Source organism: Ranitomeya imitator, chromosome 1, assembly GCF_032444005.1.
Source record: "Ranitomeya imitator isolate aRanImi1 chromosome 1, aRanImi1.pri, whole genome shotgun sequence".
Lineage (NCBI taxonomy): Eukaryota > Metazoa > Chordata > Amphibia > Anura > Dendrobatidae > Ranitomeya > Ranitomeya imitator.
In genome coordinates this window covers 182958834-182978575 of record NC_091282.1, presented here as the reverse complement: position 1 = coordinate 182978575, position 19742 = coordinate 182958834, and the positions used below count along the sequence as shown (strand labels likewise).

Genomic DNA, 19742 nt, shown 5'->3' with positions numbered 1-19742 from the left:
GAACAGGAAGTCTGTGAGGTGAGCCTTAAGCAAATCACAGCACAGTGATTTTATAAGGGGGCGTAGTTTTGGCCACTTCTGCTAACCAGTCATAGAATGGTAGAGGTGGAAGGAACCTCCTGGGTCATCTTGGCCAACCCCCTGCTCAATGTAGGATTCACTAAATCATCCCAGACAGATGTCTGTCCAGCCTTTGTTTGAAGACTTCCATTGAAGGAGAGCTCACCACCTCTCGTGGCAGCCTGTTGCACTCGGTGATCACCCTCAATGTCAAAAAGTGTTTTCTAATATCTAGTTTGTGTCTCCTCCCATTCAGTTTCATCCCATTGCTTCTAGTCTTTCCTTGTGCATATGAGAATAAAGATGATCCTTCTACAGTGTGACAACCCTTGAGATATTTGTAGACAGCTGTTAAGTCTCCTCTCAGTCTTCTCTTTTGCAGTCTAACCATTTCCAAATACTCTAACCATTCCTCTTAAGACATTAAGACTGGCAGTGGTCACCATTCTAGTTGCTCTTCCCTGACCTTGCTTCAGTTTGTTCATGTCTTTTTTAAAATGTGGTGCCCAGCCCAGAACTGGACACAGTATTCCAGATGAGGTCTGAACAAAGAGGAGTAGCATCTGTGGTGCAGTGACCCCTGTGGTAGCTAGGGGGCGCTGTGTGTGCTCCTTGGGATATGCATGGAGGCATATTTGTTGTTATAATCATGGTAAAACAGTGACTGGCAGTGTAGTGAATGGCCGATATGTGTCACAGAGGGAGTCTGCGTGGTAAGTCTGATGCAATGTTGTTGTTCTGGGACCTGTGGTCCCTCAAGAATGTGTATATGTATGGTGTCATTGTAAGGGAGACTTGCTAGGCTAGTTGTGTGAGATAGGCGGGACAAACAAGCCACACACTAACACTCCCATCCAGAGGAGTGGTTAAGGGTATATAAGGTGACCAGGGTGTGGGTCACATGTTCCTGTGTGGTTCCAGTGTTTGGACCTGAGGGCTGAAGGTCCTGGAAGTGTGTGTTGGATTTCCTTGGAGTAGGAGTCCTGAATAGCACACTGAACAACCTGTGTTGGATTTCCTGGGGATAGGAGTCCTGAAGAGCACATGGTGGGGCTTTGGACTTGCTAGTGGCCTGGGGTGTTGGACTGACGTCCTGAATAGCACCTGGACAGGTCATGTGCCTGGGGTATTGGACTGACGTCCTGAATAGCACCTGAACAGGTTATATGCCTCGGGTGTTGGACGAGGTCCTGAATAGTATTGGACAGGTCATATGCCTGGGGTGTTGGACGAGGTCCTGAATAGCACCTGTACAGGTCACATGTGCGGTTCATGTGTTGGAAGTCCTGGGAGTAGGAGTCCTGAAGAGGTCATGCTGGTGTGTTGGGAGGTCCTGGGACTAGGACTGGATCCCTGAATAGTGCACAGAAAGACTATGGTTCTGGATGGTCTGTGTTGGGGAAGCTACCGTCCTTCTGTGGGTCTGGACTGACTAAGGTATGCCACTAGGCAAGTTGGTGATCCCTGTGAGGCAGCTTTCCCGGAGGAGTGGACTGACAAGGAGTCAGCAGGTGTAGCAGGAGCTCTCATCAGGTTCCTATACAGACTGTTGGTGCTTGTAATGTTCTATGAACTGTGTGGTCTCCCACGGTGACTGAATGGAGTAAGGTTTGGCATGTTTAGAGACCGCGACCCAGTGTAATATGCGCTGTATGTGACTTGGGACATTGGTGAAGTGTACGTCGTACAGACACCCATGGTAACTGGGCAAAGTGAGAGGTCCAGCATGTTTAGTGTCTGTGAGACAAAGCCGTAAATGAAGTGTTTAAGATAAAGCTGCAAGTTAATATCACCAGTTGGTGCTTGTTGTGTTATGAAATGAAAATGTGAACTGTGCTTAACCCAGTTTATGACACTTTAATAAACCGTATAGACTGTGTTTAAGCAAAAAATCGTGCCTGACTACGTTAATCCCGTGCCAAGCGAGTGTCCCCAATACACTCAGTAAGAGCAATCTTACACATGGGATAATTGCTTCACCTGGTCTAGACTGTATGCCTGTATGTATAACTGTATGTTAATGCAACCCAGAATTGTGTTTGCCTTTTTTGACTGCTGCATCACACTGTTGACTCATGTTCAGTCTGTGATCTATTAGTATACCCAAGTCTTTTTCACATGTTCTGTTGCTTAGCCCTCTCCCTCCCATGTGCATCCAGTTATGACCACTCTTTGGGTCCAATCACTTTGCCAGTTATGAATCCACCCAGCAGTTGCCTTGTCCATTCCATATTTGACCATTTTTTCAATAAGTATTGTATGAGATACTTTGTCATGTGCTTTGTTGAAGTCAAGATATACTATATCTACTGCATTTCCCTGAACCACCTAGTCAATGATTCTGCCATAGAAGGAAATTAAGTTAGTGTGACATGACTTATTGGTTACAAACCTATGTTGACTCTGGTACTTGCATACATGTTGCATACATGTTAGTCAAAGATCTTTTGTGTTATGGATGTCCACTTTCTTCCACTTCTTCAGTCATTACATAACAAGTAGTAGCATGTGCTATAAGAGGAACATAGCACCTTGAAAACTTGCATTCCAGGGATTAGAATATGCTACAATCAAGTAAACAAATGTCCTGGCTAGACATAAGCAGATTGGTCCGTGGGGGATTGACTTTGAGTCAAATTTCCTGAAATTTGCAGATTATTAAGCTTCACTAAGCTGTTAGAAGCAGATGATAACTGAATATCACAGTCATCATCTGCCAGGAAAGATGCAGACTTGGTTTGGCAGCCTAAATCAAAGACAGAGAGCCGCAATAAGATGTACGTATGTGTCCTGTTGTGGCATGTGGTTAATGTACACAGAATGTGACATGTACTGCCTTCAAGGTACGCAAACATGAAACAACTCCCAAAATAGGGATAATTTTATGAAAGACTTCTTAACAAACCATTTTTTCTTCACTTTGAAAAAAGCTACCCTTCTCCTGCTCCCTAGAAAGTGGATAATTTTTGTGTGGATTGATAAAAGCCTTTTGTAGTTGTTTAATCTAACCACTTGTGCATCACAAATAAGGGATAACAATTTTTTCTCGTAGTTGAAAAGCCATTAGCTCTTCATGTTCAAACATGCACCAGTATTGTCTCCATAAACATAGGGATAAGTTTTGGACAGACTGTCAAAAAGCTATGACTTCTGTAGCAAAGAACAGTTTTGTGCTCCCTGTGTGAAAAATCCACGTTTTTTTCATTTGCACTGCCTGTGTATAAACACTGGGAAGACAGGCAAATGCACCCCCCCCAATAGCTATAGTTTTTGGACTGTGTATACAATTTAAATAGCCTGCAAATTCTAAAACTGCAGTGTGTTACTAAATATGGTGCTGGTTACGCCAGTCTCTATTTATCTTCCTCTAGACAGAGAGTTTTTCGTCACTTAGACATTAATAAGGCTATATGCAGCAGTACAAGTCTCAAAATGGGTTCACTACACACCTGGAGACCTTAAAGTATTATACATGTATTTTGGGGGCAGTTAGAGACTTCTCATTTTGCGAGTCAAATTTAGGGAAAAACTCAAATTTCAAATGACACCCTGTAGTCTTGGCATGTTTTATGATCTAAAGAGGCTAACTCTGTTAATGGTGAAAATGTGCCCTGAAATGTACCATGACTCACATTAACCAGCATAAACCATTTTATCTTCTTTCAGAAGCCTTGAATATACTGATTCTGTCAATTGATCAAGCTGAATTGAATCCTAACCATATCGCTGTGCTGTTTTTTATTGCTGAGTCCGTTCTTTATAGAATCTGTTGTGACACAGCTCAGAAACCATACCTACTTACTAGTGAAGTCAAGCTTGCAAAGGTGGCGTATAGCTTTATTTTTTTTGTACACTGGGGTAATCTCATTGATTTGTGGCATTTTGTGACTGTAAAATGGTGCATAGTCAGTCCAAAAAAGTATTAAAAAGAAAAAAGTGAGAATTGTTATATGTGATAGCAGTAACATGTATAGTGAATTTATCAAATAAATCGATATCTCAGCCAACTGCAGCTAATATATATTTTTTGTTCATAATAAATGTTGCATCAAAGCATACAGTGGCATGTAAAAGTTTGTGCATCCCTGGTCAAAATTAGTTATTGTGAACAATTAGGCAAGTTGAAGATTAAATGATCTCTAAAATGGCTAAAGTTAAAGTTGACACATTTATTTTGTATTTTAGGCAAAAAAAAAAAAATACAGTATATATATATATATACATACTATATGTGCTCGCCAGAGGTAGCCTGACTGCCATTAGGTACTGAAATGAGATCCTCAGACCACTTGTGAGACCATATGCTGGTGCGGTTGGCCCTGGGTTCCTTCTAATGCATGACAATGCCAGATCTCATGTGGCTGAAGTGTGTGCGCAGTTCCTGCAAGACAAAGGCATTGAAGCAATGGACTGGCCCGACCATTCCCCAGACCTGAATCCGATTGAGCACATCAGGGACATCATGTCTCGCTGCATCCACCAACCTCACGTTGCACCACAGACAGTCCAGAAGTTGGCGGATGCTTTAGTCCAGGTCTGGCCCCAGAAATGGCGCATCTGTAAGATGTTCCAATTCCGGCACTTAGCCCCTCTCTTCCCACTCCCGTGTCGTGGTGGGATATGGGGTAATAAGGGGTTAATGTCACCTTGCTATTGTAAGGGGACATTAACCCCTTCATGACCCAGCCTATTTTGACCTTAATGACCTGACCGCTTTTTGCAATTTTGATCAGTGTCCCTTTATGAGGTAATAACTCGGGAACGCTTCAACGGATCCTAGCGGTTCTGAGATTGTTTTTTCGTGACATATTGGGCTTCATGTTAGTGGTAAATTTAGGTCAATAAATTCTGCATTTATTTGTGATAAAAACGGAAATTTGGCGAAAATTTTGAAAATTTCACAATTTTCACATTTTTAATTTTTATTCTGTTAAACCAGAGAGTTATGTGACACAAAATAGTTAATAAATAACATTTCCCACATGTCTACTTTACATCAGCAAAATTTTAGAAAAAAAAAAATTTTTTTGCTAGGAAGTTATAAGGGTTAAAATTTGACCAGCGATTTCTCATTTTTACAACGAAATTTACAAAACCATTTTTTTTAGGGACCACCTCACATTTGAAGTCAGTTTAAGGGGTCTATATGAGTGAAAATACCCAAAAGTGACACCATTCTAAAAACTGCACCCCTCAAGGTGCTCAAAACCACATTCAAGAAGTTTATTAACCCTTCAGGTGCTTCACAACAGCAGAAGCAACATGGAAGGAAAAAATAAACATTTAACTTTTTAGTCACAAAAATGATCTTATAGCAACAATTTTTTTATTTTCCCAATGGTAAAAGGAGAAACTGAACCACAAAAGTTGTTGTCCAATTTGTCCTGAGTACGCTGATACCTCACATGTGAGGGTAAACCACTGTTTGGGCGCACGGCAGGGCTTGGAAGGGAAGGAGCGCCATTTGACTTTTTGAATGAAAAATTGGCTCCACTCTTTAGCGGACACTATGTCATGTTTGGAGAGCCCCCGTGTGCCTAAAATTTGGAGCTCCCCCACAAGTGACCCCATTTTGGAAACTAGACGCCCCAAGGAACTTATCTAGATGCATAGTGAGCACTTTAAACCCCCAGGTGCTTCACAAATTGATCAGTAAAAATGAAAAAGTACTTTTTTTTCACAAAGAAATTATTTTAGCCTCAATTTTTTCATTTTCACATGGGCAACAGGATAAAATGGATCCTAAAATTTGTTGGGCAGTTTCTCCTGAGTACACCGATACCTCATATGTGGGGGTAAACCACTGTTTGGGCACATGGTAAGGCTCGGAAGGGAAGGCGCGCCATTTGACTTTTTGAATGAAAAATTAGCTCCAATTGTTAGCGGACACCATGTCGCGTTTGGAGAGCCCCTGTGTGCCTAAACATTGGAGCTCCCCCACAAGTGACCACATTTTGGAAACTAGACCCCCTAAGGAACTTATATAGATGCATATTGAGCACTTTAAACTCCCAGGTGCTTCACAGAAGTTTATAACGCAGAGCCATGAAAATAAAAAATAATTTTTCTTTCCTCAAAAATGATTTTTAGCCTGGAATTTCCTATTTTGCAAAGGGTAATAGGAGAAATTGGACCCCAAATGTTGTTGTCCAGTTTGTCCTGAGTACGCTGATACCCCATATGTGGGGGTAAACCACTGTTTGGGCGCACGGCAGGGCTCGGAAGGGAAGGCGCGCCATTTGACTTTTTGAATGAAAAATTAGCTCCAATTGTTAGCGGACACCATGTCGCGTTTGGAGAGCCCCTGTGTGCCTAAACATTGGAGATCCCCCACAAATGACCCCATTTTGGAAACTAGACCCCCAAAGGAACTAATCTTGATGTGTGGTGAGCACTTTGAACCCCCAACTGCTTCACAGACGTTTATAACGCAGAGCTGTGAAAATAATAAATACGTTTTCGTTCCTCAAAAATAATTATTTAGCCCAGAATGTTTTAATTTTCCCAAGGGTAACAGGAGAAATTTGACCCCAAAAGTTGTTGTCCAGTTTCTCCTGAGTACGCTGATAGCCCATGTGTGGGGGTAAACCACTGTTTGGGCACACGTCGGGGCTCAGAAGGGACGTAGTGACTTTTGAAATGCAGACTTTGATGGAATGCTCTGCGGGTGTCACGTTGCGTTTGCAGAGCCCCTGGTGTGCCTAATCAGTAAAAACCCCCCACAAGTGACCCCATTTTGGAAACTAGACCCCCAAGGAACTTATATAGATGTGTGGTGAGAACTTTGAATGCCCAAGTGCTTCACTGAAGTTTATAATGCAGAGTCGTGAAAATATAAAATATTTTTTTTTCCACAAAAAAGATTTTGTAGCCCCCAAGTTTTTATTTTCACAAGGGTAACAGGAGAAATTGGACCCCAAAAGTTGTTTTCCAATTTATCCCGAGTACGCTGATGCCCCATATGTTGGGGTAACCCACTGTTTGGGTGCACGGCAGAGCTCAGAAGGGAGGGAGCACCATTTGACTTTTTGAGCGCAAAATTGGCTGTCGTGTTTGGAGACCCCCTGATGTACCTAAACAGTGGAAACCCCCCAAATCTAACTCCAACCCTAACCCCAACACACCCCTAACCCTAATCCCAACCCGATCCATAATCCTAATCACAACCCTAACGATAATCACAACCCTTACCCCAAAACAACCCTAATGTCAACCCTAACCATAACCCTAATCAAAACCCTAAATCCAACACACCCCTAATCCTAATCTCAACCCTAACCTCAAACCTAACCCTAATCCCAATACACCCCTAATCCCAACCCTAACCTTAACCCTAATCCCAAACCTATCCCTAATCCCAAGCGTAACCCTAATGCCAACCCTAACCCTAATACCAACCCTAATCCAAACCCTAACCCTAATCCCAACTCTAACCCTAACTTTAGCCGCAACCCTAGCCCTAACTTTAGCCGCAACCCTAGCCCTAACTTTAGCCCCAACCCTAGCCCTAACCCTAACCCTAAATTTAGCCCCAACCCTAACCCTAACTTTAGCTCCAACCCTAACCCTAGCCCTAACTTTGGCCCCAACCCTAACCCTAGCCCTAAGGCTACTTTCACACTTGGGTTGTTTGGCATCCGGCGCATTCCGTCGTTTTGGACAAAAAACGGATCCTGCAAATGTGCCCGCAGGATGCGTTTTTTGTCCATAGACTTGTATTGCAGACGGATCGTGACGTGCACTGGATCAGTTGTGTTTTGTCGGACCGTCGGCACAAAAAATCGTTCAATACTGGTGTGCCTAAACAGTAGAAACCCCCCACAAGTGACCCCATTTTGGAAACTAGACCCCCCAAGGAACTTATCTAGATATGTGGTGAAAACTTTGAACCCCCAAGTGCTTCACAGACGTTTACAACGCAGAGCCGTGAAAATAAAAAATAATTTTTCTTTCCTCAAACATGATGTTTTAGGAAGCAATTTTTTATTTTTACAAGGGTAACAGGAGAAATTGGACCCCAGTAATTGTTGCGCAGTTTGTCCTGAGTACACTGATACTCCATATGTGGGGGTAAACCACTGTTTGGGCACACGTCGGGGCTCGGAAGTGAGGGAGCACCATTTGACTTTTTGAATACAAGATTGGCTGGAATCAATGGTGGCGCCATGTTACGTTTGGAGACCCCTGATGTGCCTAAACAGTGGAAACCCCTCAATTCTACCTGCAACACTACCCCAACACACCCCTAACCCTAATCCCAACTGTAGCCATAACCCTAATCACAACCCTAACCACAACCCTAATTCCAACCCTAACCCTAAGGCTATGTGCCCACGTTGCGGATTCGTGTGAGATTTTTCCGCACCATTTTTGAAAAATCCGCGGGTAAAAGGCACTGCGTTTTACCTGTGGATTTACCGCGGATTTCCAGTGTTTTTTTGTCCGGATTTCACCTGCGGATTCCTATTGAGGAACAGGTGTAAAACGCTGCGGAATCCCCACAAAGAATTAACATGCTGCAGAAAATACAACGCAATGTTTCCGCGCGGTATTTTCCGCACCATGGGCACAGCGGATTTGGTTTTTCATAGGTTTACATGGTACTGTAAACGTGATGGAACATTGCTGCGAATCCGCAGCGGCCAATCTGCTGCGGATCCGCAGCCAAATCCGCACGGTGTGCACATAGCCTAATTCTAAAGGTATGTGCACACGCTGTTGAAAACGCTGCGGATCCGCAGCAGTTTCCCATGAGTTTACAGTTCAATGTAAACCTATGGGAAACAAAAATCACTGTACACATGCTGCAGAAAAACTGCACGGAAACGCAGCGGTTTACATTCCGCAGCATGCCACTTCTTTCTGCGGATTCCGCAGCAGTTTTACAACTGCTCCAATAGAAAACCGCAGTTGTAAAACCGCAGTGAAATGTGCAGAAAAACCGCGGTAAATCCGGCATAAATCCGCAGAGGTTTAGCACTGTGGATTTATCAAATCCGCTGCGGAAAAATCCGCAGAGGACCAGAATACATGTGCACATATCGAAACCCTAACCCTAACCCTAGTTCTAACCCCAACCTTAGTGGAAAAAAAAAATTCTTTATTTTATTATTGTCCCTATCTATGGGGGTGACAAAGGGGGGGATCATTTACTACTTTTTTTATTTTGATCACTGTGATAGGTTATATCTCAGTGATCAAAATGCACTTTGGAACGAATCTGCCGGCCGGCAGATTCGGCGGGCGCACTGCGCATGTGCCCGCCATTTTGGAAGATGGCGGCGCCCATGGAGAAGACGGACGGACCCCGGGAGGATCGGTAAGTATGATGGGGTGGGGGGAGCACGGGTGGGTGGATCGGAGCATGGGGGGGTGGATCGGAGCGCGGGGGGTGGATTGGGGCACAGGGGGGTGGATCGGAGCATGGGGGGGTGGATTGGAGCACGGGGGGTGGATCGGAGCACGGGGGGTGGATCGGAGTGCAGGGGGGTTGGATCGGAGCACAGGGGGTGGGATTGGAGCACGGAGGAGCGGACAAGAGCACAGGGGGAGCGGAGCACAGGACGGAGGAGAGCGGGGCAGTGTGCAGGACTGATCGGTGGCTTGGGGGGCAATCGGTGGGGAGGGGGGTCGATCGGTGGGGTGGGGGAGCACATCAGTGTTTCCAGCCATGGCCGATAATTTTGCAGCATCGGCCATGGCTGGATTGTAATATTTCACCAGTTATAATAGGTGAAATATTACAAATCGCTCTGATTGACAGTTTCACTTTCAACAGCCAATCAGAGCGATCGTAGCCACGGGGGGGGGGGCGTGAAGCCACCCCCCCTGGGCTGTGCTACCACTCCCCCTGTCCCTGCAGATCGGGTGAAATTGGAGTTAACCCTTTCACCCGATCTGCAGGGACGCGATCTTTCCATGACGCCACATAGGTGTCATGGGTCGGATTGGCACCGACTCTCATGACGCCTACATGGTCGGGAAGGGGTTAAGCCGGGTTAATAACGGAGAGGCGTCAATAAGACGCCTATCCATTATTAATCCAATAGTAATAAAGGGTTAATAAAACACGCACACATTAGGAAAAAAAGTATTTTAATATAGTATTTTAATATTCTTTATTTAACCATACTTACCATACTTCAGCACCTGCAAAAAACGTAAAATAATAAACCGTATACTACCTGTCCGCCGTAGTCCAATTAATAACAAGTGGCCCATGACGATCTCCCCTACAGAACAGTGACATTGGGTGATGTCATTGCTCTATTGGACCCTCAGTGACACACTGACAGGAGACAATGGCTCCTGCAGTGCATCAATGAGAGGTTACTACAGTTCAAAGTCTCACTTTATGGCAATTGCTGCGTAGGAACATTTCTCACACAGCAATGCCAAAAGTGGGACTAGAGACTATTTTTTTACAGTGGCGAAGGAATACAGTGTGGAAGGATACCTTCCTCCCGTCATTGTGTTCCTGGAGCCCCTGGAGAGCTGTCGCATCAGCTGATGCTGTTCTCCATGGGAGATCGTCGTGGGACACTCGTGGATTTCTGCAGACAGGGAGTATATTGGTTGTTATTTTAATATTTTTTTACAGATGATACCGGCTTCGGGGAACAAAGTGACAAGTAATGGTGAGTATGAACTCTATGTTTAATGTACTGTATCTCCGTATGTATTGTATGTAATGTATGTATGTATGTATGTAGTATGTATGTAGTATGTACAGTTATATGAAAAAGTTTGGGCACCCCTATTAATCTTAAGCTTAATGTTTTATAAAAATTGTTTTTTTTTTTGCAACAGCTATTTCAGTTTCATATATCTAATAACTGTTGGACACAGTAATGTTTCTGCCTTGAAATTAGGTTTATTGTACTAACAGAAAATGTTAGTTTGAATCTCCTCTGAAGAGTGGCATCATGGGCTCCTCAAAACAACTGTCTAATGATCTGAAAACAAAGATTATTCAACATAGTTTTTCAGGGGAAGGATACAAAAACCTGTCTCAGAGATTTAACCTGTCAATTTCCACTGTGAGGAACATAGTAAGGAAATGGAAGAACACAGGTACAGTTCTTGTTAAAGCCAGAAGTGGCAGGCCAAGAAAAACATCAGAAAGGCAGAGAATAAGAATGGTGAGATCAGTCAAGGACAATCCTCAGACCACCTCCAGAGAGCTGCAGCATCAACTTGCTGCAGATGGTGTCACTTTGCATCGGTCAACTATACAGCGCACTTTGCACAAGGAGAAGCTGTATGGGAGAGTGATGCGAAAGAAGCCGTTTCTGCAAGCACGCCACAAACAGAGTCGGCTGAGGTATGCAAAAGCACATTTGGAGAAGCCAATTTCTTTTTGGAAGAAGGTCCTGTGGACTGATGAAACCAAGATTGAGTTGTTTGGTCATACAAAAAGGCGTTATGCATGGCGGCCAAAAAACACAGCATTCCAAGAAAAACACTTGCTACCCACAGTAAAATTTGGTGGAGGTTCCATCATACTTTGGGGCTGTGTGGCCAATGCCGGCATCGGGAATCTTGTTAGAGTTGAGGGACGCATGGATTCCTCTCAGTATCAGCAGATTCTTGACAATAATGTTCATGAATCAGTGACAAAGTTGAAGTTACACAGGGGATGGATCTTTCAGCAAGACAATGATCCAAAACACCACTCCAAATCTACTCAGGCATTTATGCAGAGGAACAATTACACTGTTCTGGAATGGCCATCCCAGTCCCCAGACCTGAATATCATTGAACATCTGTGGGATCATTTGAAGAGGGCTGTCCATGCACGGCGACCATCTAACTTAACTGAGCTGGAATTGTTTTGTAAAGAGGAATGGTCAAAAATACCTTCATCCAGGAACTCATTAAAAGCTATAGGAAGCGACTAGAGGCTGTTAGTTTTGCAAAAGGAGAATCTACTAAATATTAATGTCACTTTTCTGGTGGGGTGCCCATACTTATGCGCCTGTCAAATTTTGTTTGAATGCAGATTGCATATTTTCTGTTAGTACAATAAACCTCATTTCAAGGCAGAAACATTACTGTGTCCTTAAGATTAATAGGGGTGCCCAAACTTTTTCATATAACTGTATGTAGTATGTATATATGTAAGTAGTATGTATGTAGTATGCAAGTAGTATGTGTTAGGTCTCGAGTTCCCGCTTCTGCACAGGGGGAATCTCGAGCCATCTCCGCTGCGGTCTCCCATTCTCATCCAGCCGCAGTGGAGTCTGCTCAGCAAGGACGTCGGTCCCAGCATCTTGCTCAGTCTCACTCTGTACAGAGAGTTACTGCTGCTTCTTCAGCTTCTGCCATTAAAGCCAGTGCTGGTCAGCGGCGAGCGGACTTCTCTGGGACTAAGTCCTTGTCTGCACACACTGAGCATGCCCAGGGCAAGATCTCCCATTGGAGATCGAGGGTCATGTGCTCAGGCTCTGCAGCACATTCCATTGGTCCTCTTGGCAGGTCTTGGAAGGGCAAAGTTTCTGTGGCCACTTCCTGTGCTGCCACTATATAAACTGCGCATGACCGCACGGCCATGCGCTAGTGTACAATTGTTAATGTGTGTAGTCTTGGGAGGATACGGTGGTTAGAGCCGCCGACAAAGGGGGCAAAGTGGTGTTGCTTCCCAGATCTTATTATGTCGCGGAGGCCGAAAGACAATTATCAAATAGAGAAACATACGTGCGTTTAACTGGTAATCCGTTAGTTAAATTTAAGACGGAATTGAGATCATTTTTGAGGAAATATGTTGAAGAGGGAGTTATCACCTGTAAGAAAGCTGAGAGATTGCTACCGGAGTACCCATCCAGACCCCATTGGTACCACATCCCTAAAGTGCACAAATCTGTTCTCCATCCTCCGGGTAGACCGATCGTTGCTGGGATAGGATCGGTTACTGAGCCCCTTTCCCAGTATATGGATTGGTTATTACGTCCTTTATTGCAGGACGTCCCGGCATACCTGAAAGATACGAATTCTTTTTTAGAGAGTATCCAAAATTATGAATGGCAGGAGAATTTCTCCCTAGCTTCGATTGATGTAGAAAATCTTTACACAAAAATTCCCCAGAAAATGGGTGTGGAGGCTATTGAACAGATGTTGTGCACAACCAATAAAGGGGATAAATTTAGGGAATTCGTATGTGGGAGTTTGAATTTCATCCTCACGCATAATGCATTTATGTTTATGGACGATTGGTATTTACAGAAGGTGGGTACTGCGATGGGTATTCCGGTAGCATGCACTTTCGCCAACTTGTTTTTGGCTTTGTTCGAAGAAAAGTATATTTATGCAGATAACAACAATTTCCGACGACATATTAAGTTTTACCAGAGGTACATTGATGACATGGTGGTGATCTGGGACGGGACAGAGGAGTCGTTCAATGCATTTGTACAGTATCTCAACGAGACCAACGAGATGAATATGACGTTCACGTCAGTATTTGGCGGTCATAAATTGGAATTTTTGGACGTATTGGTCGAGATCAGGAATGACACAATTTGTACTTCTCTGTACCGGAAGCCAGTGGCTGCCAATACCATGATGCATTTTGAGAGCTTTCACCCGGGACATGTGAAAAGAGCATTGCCTCGCAGTCAGTTGTTGAGGGTGAGCAAAGTAAATAATACGGAGGAAGGATTTTTACGGCAATCTGATGAGATGTTGCATAGATTTAAACAGAGAGGTTATCCACACAAATTATTACAATCAGCCAGGGTACAAGTGATAGAAGAGAGGAGGATAGATGTCACTCATACGTTGTCCCGTCAAAAAAGACAGAGGGAGAAAGCAGAAAAAAGATTCACTTTTTGCTTTTCCTTTAATAATATGGACCAACAGATAAGACTAGCGATCAAAAAGAATTGGCATATTTTAGGAAGAGACAAGGATTTGAGTGACATAGTGGCTAGAGGTCCGTTGATAGCGAACAGACGTAGTGTAAGGTTGAGAGACAGGTTAGTCCAGAATCGTATTAGGAAATCGAGCCACAATTGGTTAATGTCGACAGCCCCGAAGGGGAATTATAAGTGCGGACACTGCTCATTTTGCGCTCAGCATATTGTGGATCGGGTATTACAAATAGGAGCATTGAAACAGGTGGTCAATGAGTTGATTACATGCCGGTCAGATCATGTAGTGTATGTGATCTGGTGTCCATGTAGATATTTCTATGTGGGGAAAACAATAAGACCACTCTACATACGTTTTCGTGAGCACTGTAGATCTTTGGTAACGGGTAAGGGGGTACCACGGTTAATCACCCATATGAAGGAACATCATGAAGGAAGAGCAGATTTAATGACTTTTGCTGGGCTTGAAAAGGTTAATTTACCTATCGGAGGGGGAGACCTTGGCGGTTTACTGTTGAAATGTGAGGCAAGGTGGATTTTGCGGAGTAATGCCATGGGCCCCTTGGGCTTCAATGATAGGGTAGATATGGCGGTGTTTTTATAATGAAGTATATACAGAATTTAACATCTCGTGGTATATTAATGGCAGTGGGTTCATTAATTATATGGGTTAAGATAGTTCGTAACATCTGTAATGAGCCAATAGTATAGCACAGCCAGGGCAATGTCGGATATTTACTGTGCTAATATGTTTTTAATTGTGCTTTTTATCTGTATTGTTCTAATGACCGGGAGGGTCAGGCAGCTGAATAGGGGAGGTGCAGTAGATTCGGCACTATATTTCCGCTGTCTCACCTGACCAGTTCGTGGACCCGTAGAAGCGCTAGCACAGCGCGAAACGGCCGTCGTCCCAGCTGCTCCCCTGCTCACATCATCAGCGGCGCTGCTAGCTCCGGTTATGCATTTTATGTGAAGATGTGAAGATGTAATAAAGTTTTGAATCCTATGAAGATCGGTGAGTGCCCTCATTTGTTCTTACCTTTGGACTCTAGTGTTTTCTATTGAAGAGGTGCACCCGGGTCAGGATTCTCACAGCTGCAATTTCTACATCTGATATACACACAATTGAGACCTGTGGACATATCACTGGTTACCGTTTATGAACAGTGCCACCCGTCTTTTTCTTTATATTTGGAGTTAATGTGTGTATGTTGTGAGTGCAAGTCGTCCTTGGATACCCCTACCCTATTGAATGTCTGTTCGCGGAAGGTGTATGTTGCTATCTAGCGCCCGACTTAGCCTACAGCACTAATCACACATTACAGCGTCCAGTTGCTGTGACCGCCAGTACGGCGCCGTGCACTTCCTCTGTGCTTTCCTTACCCAAGCCTGGGTGGTTAGTGGCGTTCGTCAGTGCGGCACCGCATGCACTCTTGTGCCTTAAAATTGTTATTGAGTTTCCTTACACACCCAGTTGCGGTGTTGTGCCAGCAAGGGTCTAATCGGACTTCAATCCTAGTTGGGGTTGAGTTCGCTGACTACTTGCTCGCGCTCTATGTGCGGTACCGCGGTCCTGTGACGCAACAGGATCGCTTCCTTCACGCTGGGTGAAGTTTAACCCACGTGTGTATACTTATGAGTACCGCCATATAGTCCGTCATTACTTGGCAGCAGGTTCCATCTCTGCACGGTGGACCCCGGGCTGCGAACGCACCATACTCTGTCTTATTATTTGCTGCGTTCCGCTAGCCCTAACATTACACTAGCGCCAGGGTCTGGCTAGTAATGACGGACAAACAGCAATCCTTGCGGTATATCCAGCAGCTGGAGGGTAGGTTGGCGGCTCTTGAGAGCGCAACCTCAGCTGTGGATGTTACCGCAGTTGCTGTACAGGCTGCTAGCGTGGCTGCAGCAACCCTGTCCATTGCCACCCCTGCTCCGACATTTTCTCGCCTCCCGCTGCCAGAAAAATTTTCTGGTGATAGCAAATTTTGTAGGGGATTTGTGAGTCAGTGCTCTATTCACCTCGAGCTCCTGGCTGCACGTTTTCCCACAGAGCGGGCTAAGGTGGGATTTATAGTGTCTCTCTTGTCGGACAGGGCGTTGGAATGGGCTACGCCGCTGTGGGAGCGTGGCGATCATGTGGTGCAGAGTGCTCCGCTGTTTCTGAGCACTCTGAAACAGGTCTTTTTAGGACCTCAAGTCACCCATGATACTGCGCTCCAACTGCTGGCATTAACTCAGGGTGAGTCCTTGGTCAGTCATTTTGCCGTCCAATTCCGCACTTTAGCTTCTGAGCTGGATTGGTCGGATAAAGCTCTTATCCCCATATTTTGGAGGGGCCTGGCTGACCACGTTAAGGACGCTCTGGCTACTAGGGAGATTCCTGCCACACTGGAGGAGTTAATAACTGTCTCCACTCGAATTGACCTCCGTTTTAACGAGCGGAGGTTAGAGCGAGCCCAGTGTAGGCAGAGGTTTCGGCTGGCTCCTACCTTCGCCAAACCTCTGGAATCTCCGGTTCTGGTTCCTGAGTCACATGAGGCCAGGGAAGTGTCACAAGCTGGATCTAAGTCCCGGAGCGCAGGTGCACTCAAGGTCTGTCATGAATGCCAGCAGTCGGGACATCTAGCCACCAGATGTTCTCAGCGGTCGAGGAAACGTCAGCGTCTAGTGGTAGTAGGTGGAGGTGCACTAGACACGGCGACGTTTGCCTCTAAATTGTCCTTTAAGGGGACAATTACTATAGGCTCATTCTCCCACTCGGTAGAGCTCTGCGTGGATTCTGGGGCGGAGGGCAATTTTATATCTTCTGCCTTCGCCCAACGTCACGCAATACCCCTGGTTATGCTAGCTCAACCAGTAACGGTACGAGTGGTGAATGGGTCGACACTGCCCTCACAGATAACACACCAGATCATCCCTTTTACTCTGTCCATGTCGCCATCTCATCAGGAGATTATATCTCTGCTCGTCATTCCTGAGGGAATTGATGAGGTCCTGTTGGGAATACCTTGGCTACGGTACCACTCTCCTCATATCGAGTGGTCCTCTGGCAGAATCCTGGGATGGGGCGAATCTTGTGGGGGTAGGTGTCAGAGGGAGTGCGTTCAGGTTGCTACTACTGAGGTACCCGCAGATCTTTCCTCTCTCCCCAAGCAGTATTGGTCTTATGCAGACGTGTTCTCCAAAAAGGCGGCGGAGATCCTTCCGCCCCATCGCCCCTATGACTGTCCTATTGATCTCTTGCCTGGTGCTGAGCCTCCCCGGGGTTGAGTCTATCCGCTATCTCTCCCAGAGACGGAGGCAATGTCACAGTACATCCAGGAAAATCTGGCAAGAGGATTCATTAGGAAGTCAGTGTCATCTGCTGGGGCAGGGTTCTTCTTCGTGCAGAAGAAGAATGGGGAACTACGTCCATGCATAGACTACAGGGGTCTTAACGCCATCACCGTTAAAAATAAGTATCCTTTACCCTTGATATCTGAGCTCTTCGATAGGCTTCGGGGAGCAAGGGTATTTACTAAACTAGATCTGCGGGGTGCTTACAACCTGATTCGCATCCGTGAGGGGGACGAATGGAAGACGGCTTTTAACACCAGGGATGGGCACTATGAATATCTGGTGATGCCCTTCGGGCTCTGTAATGCCCCGGCAGTTTTCCAAGACTTTGTGAACGATATCTTCCGGGATATGCTTTCCACCTCGGTCGTAGTCTATCTGGATGATATTCTCATCTACTCTCCAGATATTGACTCCCACCGGAGAGATGTTTGCAAAGTCTTCGACCTCCTACGGGCAAACTCTCTCTATGCCAAGTTGGAGAAGTGTATGTTTGAGCAGGAGTCCTTACCTTTCCTAGGCTACATCATCTCTGCCCAGGGATTGGCTATGGATCCTGCTAAACTACAGGCTGTGATGGACTGGCAGGAACCCCATTCTCTTAAAGCGGTGCAGCGCTTTATGGGGTTCATTAATTATTATCGCCAGTTCATTCCGCACTTCTCAACTTTGGTAGCTCCCTTGGTTGCCCTCACCAAGAAGGGGGCGAATCCCAAATTGTGGTCTGAGGAGGTCTCCAAGGCCTTTAACTCTATAAAGTCACACTTCGCTAGCGCTCCCATCCTACATCGCCCCGATGTTGATAAGCTATTTATCATGGAGGTGGATGCCTCTTCTGTTGGTGCTGGAGCAGTCCTCTTCCAAAAGGATGCTCAAGGTCGGAAGCATCCTTGCATCTTTTTCTCCAAGACCTTCTCACCAGCAGAGAGGAATTATTCCATCGGGGACAGGGAGTTGCTAGCCATGAAGTTGGCTTTCTCGGAGTGGAGACATCTCTTGGAGGGAGCACGTTTTCCCTTCCAAGTCTTCACAGACCATAAAAATTTGGTGTACCTGCAGACAGCCCAGCGGTTGAATTCTCGCCAGGCCAGATGGTCCTTATTCTTCTCCCGGTTTCATTTCACCCTCCATTTTCTTTCTGGGGAGAAGAACATTCGGGCCGACGCTCTCTCTCGCTCCGTTGTGTCATCTGCGGAGGAGGAGGAGGAGCCTCGGCTTTTTGTCCCCACCGAGAGCTTGAGAACTGTAGCCCCGGTTTTGCTAGAGTCTGTGCCCCCGGGCAAGACTTTTGTTCCATCCAGTTTGCGACCGGAGGTTCTCTCTTGGGCACACTTGTCCAGGGTGGGTGGACATTTTTGTATCAAAAGGACATCTGAGTTACTGGCGAGGACATACTGGTGGCCGCATATGGCTCGTGATGTCGCAGAGTATGTTCGGGCGTGTGTCTCTTGCGCCAAGAACAAGACTCCTCGGCAACGGCCAGCTGGTTTACTTTATCCTCTGCCGGTGGCGGACAGGCCCTGGGAGATGGTCGGGATGGACTTTGTGGTGGGCTTACCCAAGTCTCGTAACTGCACCATTATCTGGGTGATCACCGACCATTTTTCCAAGATGGTGCACTTGGTGCCTCTTCCACGGCTACCTTCTGCACGGGCGTTGGCTGTTTTGTTCGTCAAGCATATCTTTCGCCTACACGGTATGCCAGACAAAATTGTTAGTGACTGGGGTCCCCAGTTTGCGTCTCGATTCTGGAGAGAGCTTTGTCGTCTACTCAGTATTGAGTTAAATCTCTCTTCGGCATATCATCCCGAGACGAATGGGTTGGTAGAGAGGGCCAACCAGACCTTGGTCACATATTTACGACATTTTGTTTCTGCCAGGCAGGATGACTTGGCATCCTTGCTACCGTGGGCAGAGTTTGCACTTAACAATGCCGTAGCCGACTCCACCAGTCAGACTCCATTCCTCCTAAATTACGGCCAGCATCCGCGTGTTCCTGTGCCCATGCCTGTGTCTTGTGCTGACTCCAGGGTGGCAGACTGGGCTGTGGAGGCACGGGACATTTGGGACCGCACGCAGGATGCCATTCGGGCCTCCAAGGAGAGAATGAGGTCCTCCGCCGATGTTCATCGGCGCCCCGCTCCGACCTTTGCTCCTGGCGACTTGGTGTGGCTCTCCGCCCGTAACATCAGGCTGTGAGTTGAGTCCACTAAGTTTGCTCCTCGCTACTTGGGTCCCTTCAAGGTTCTCGAACGGGTTAATCCTGTGGTCTACCGTTTGGCTCTTCCTCCACGCTTGGGTATCACCGACACCTTTCATGTGTCCCTCTTGAAACCCGTATACATGTCCCGTTTTTCCGAGTCATCTGCCGGGACATCGGGTTCGTCTACGGACGATTACGAGGTGAACGCTATTTTGGGGTGCAAGGTGGTACGCAGCAAAAAGTTCTATCTGGTGGATTGGAAGGGTTAT

At 45.9% G+C, this 19742-nt stretch overlaps 1 protein-coding gene across 1 annotated transcript in view; it reads left to right on the top strand.

Annotated features, from left to right (window-relative positions):
* The window catches only part of TMEM232 (transmembrane protein 232), a 494818-nt gene that overhangs the window by 45553 nt on the left and 429523 nt on the right, over window positions 1-19742 (top strand). The window contains exon 4 of the mRNA XM_069752641.1: window positions 3727-3884. Coding sequence (XP_069608742.1) covers window positions 3727-3884 — 158 coding nt within the window. The remainder of the gene's footprint in view (window positions 1-3726; window positions 3885-19742) is intronic.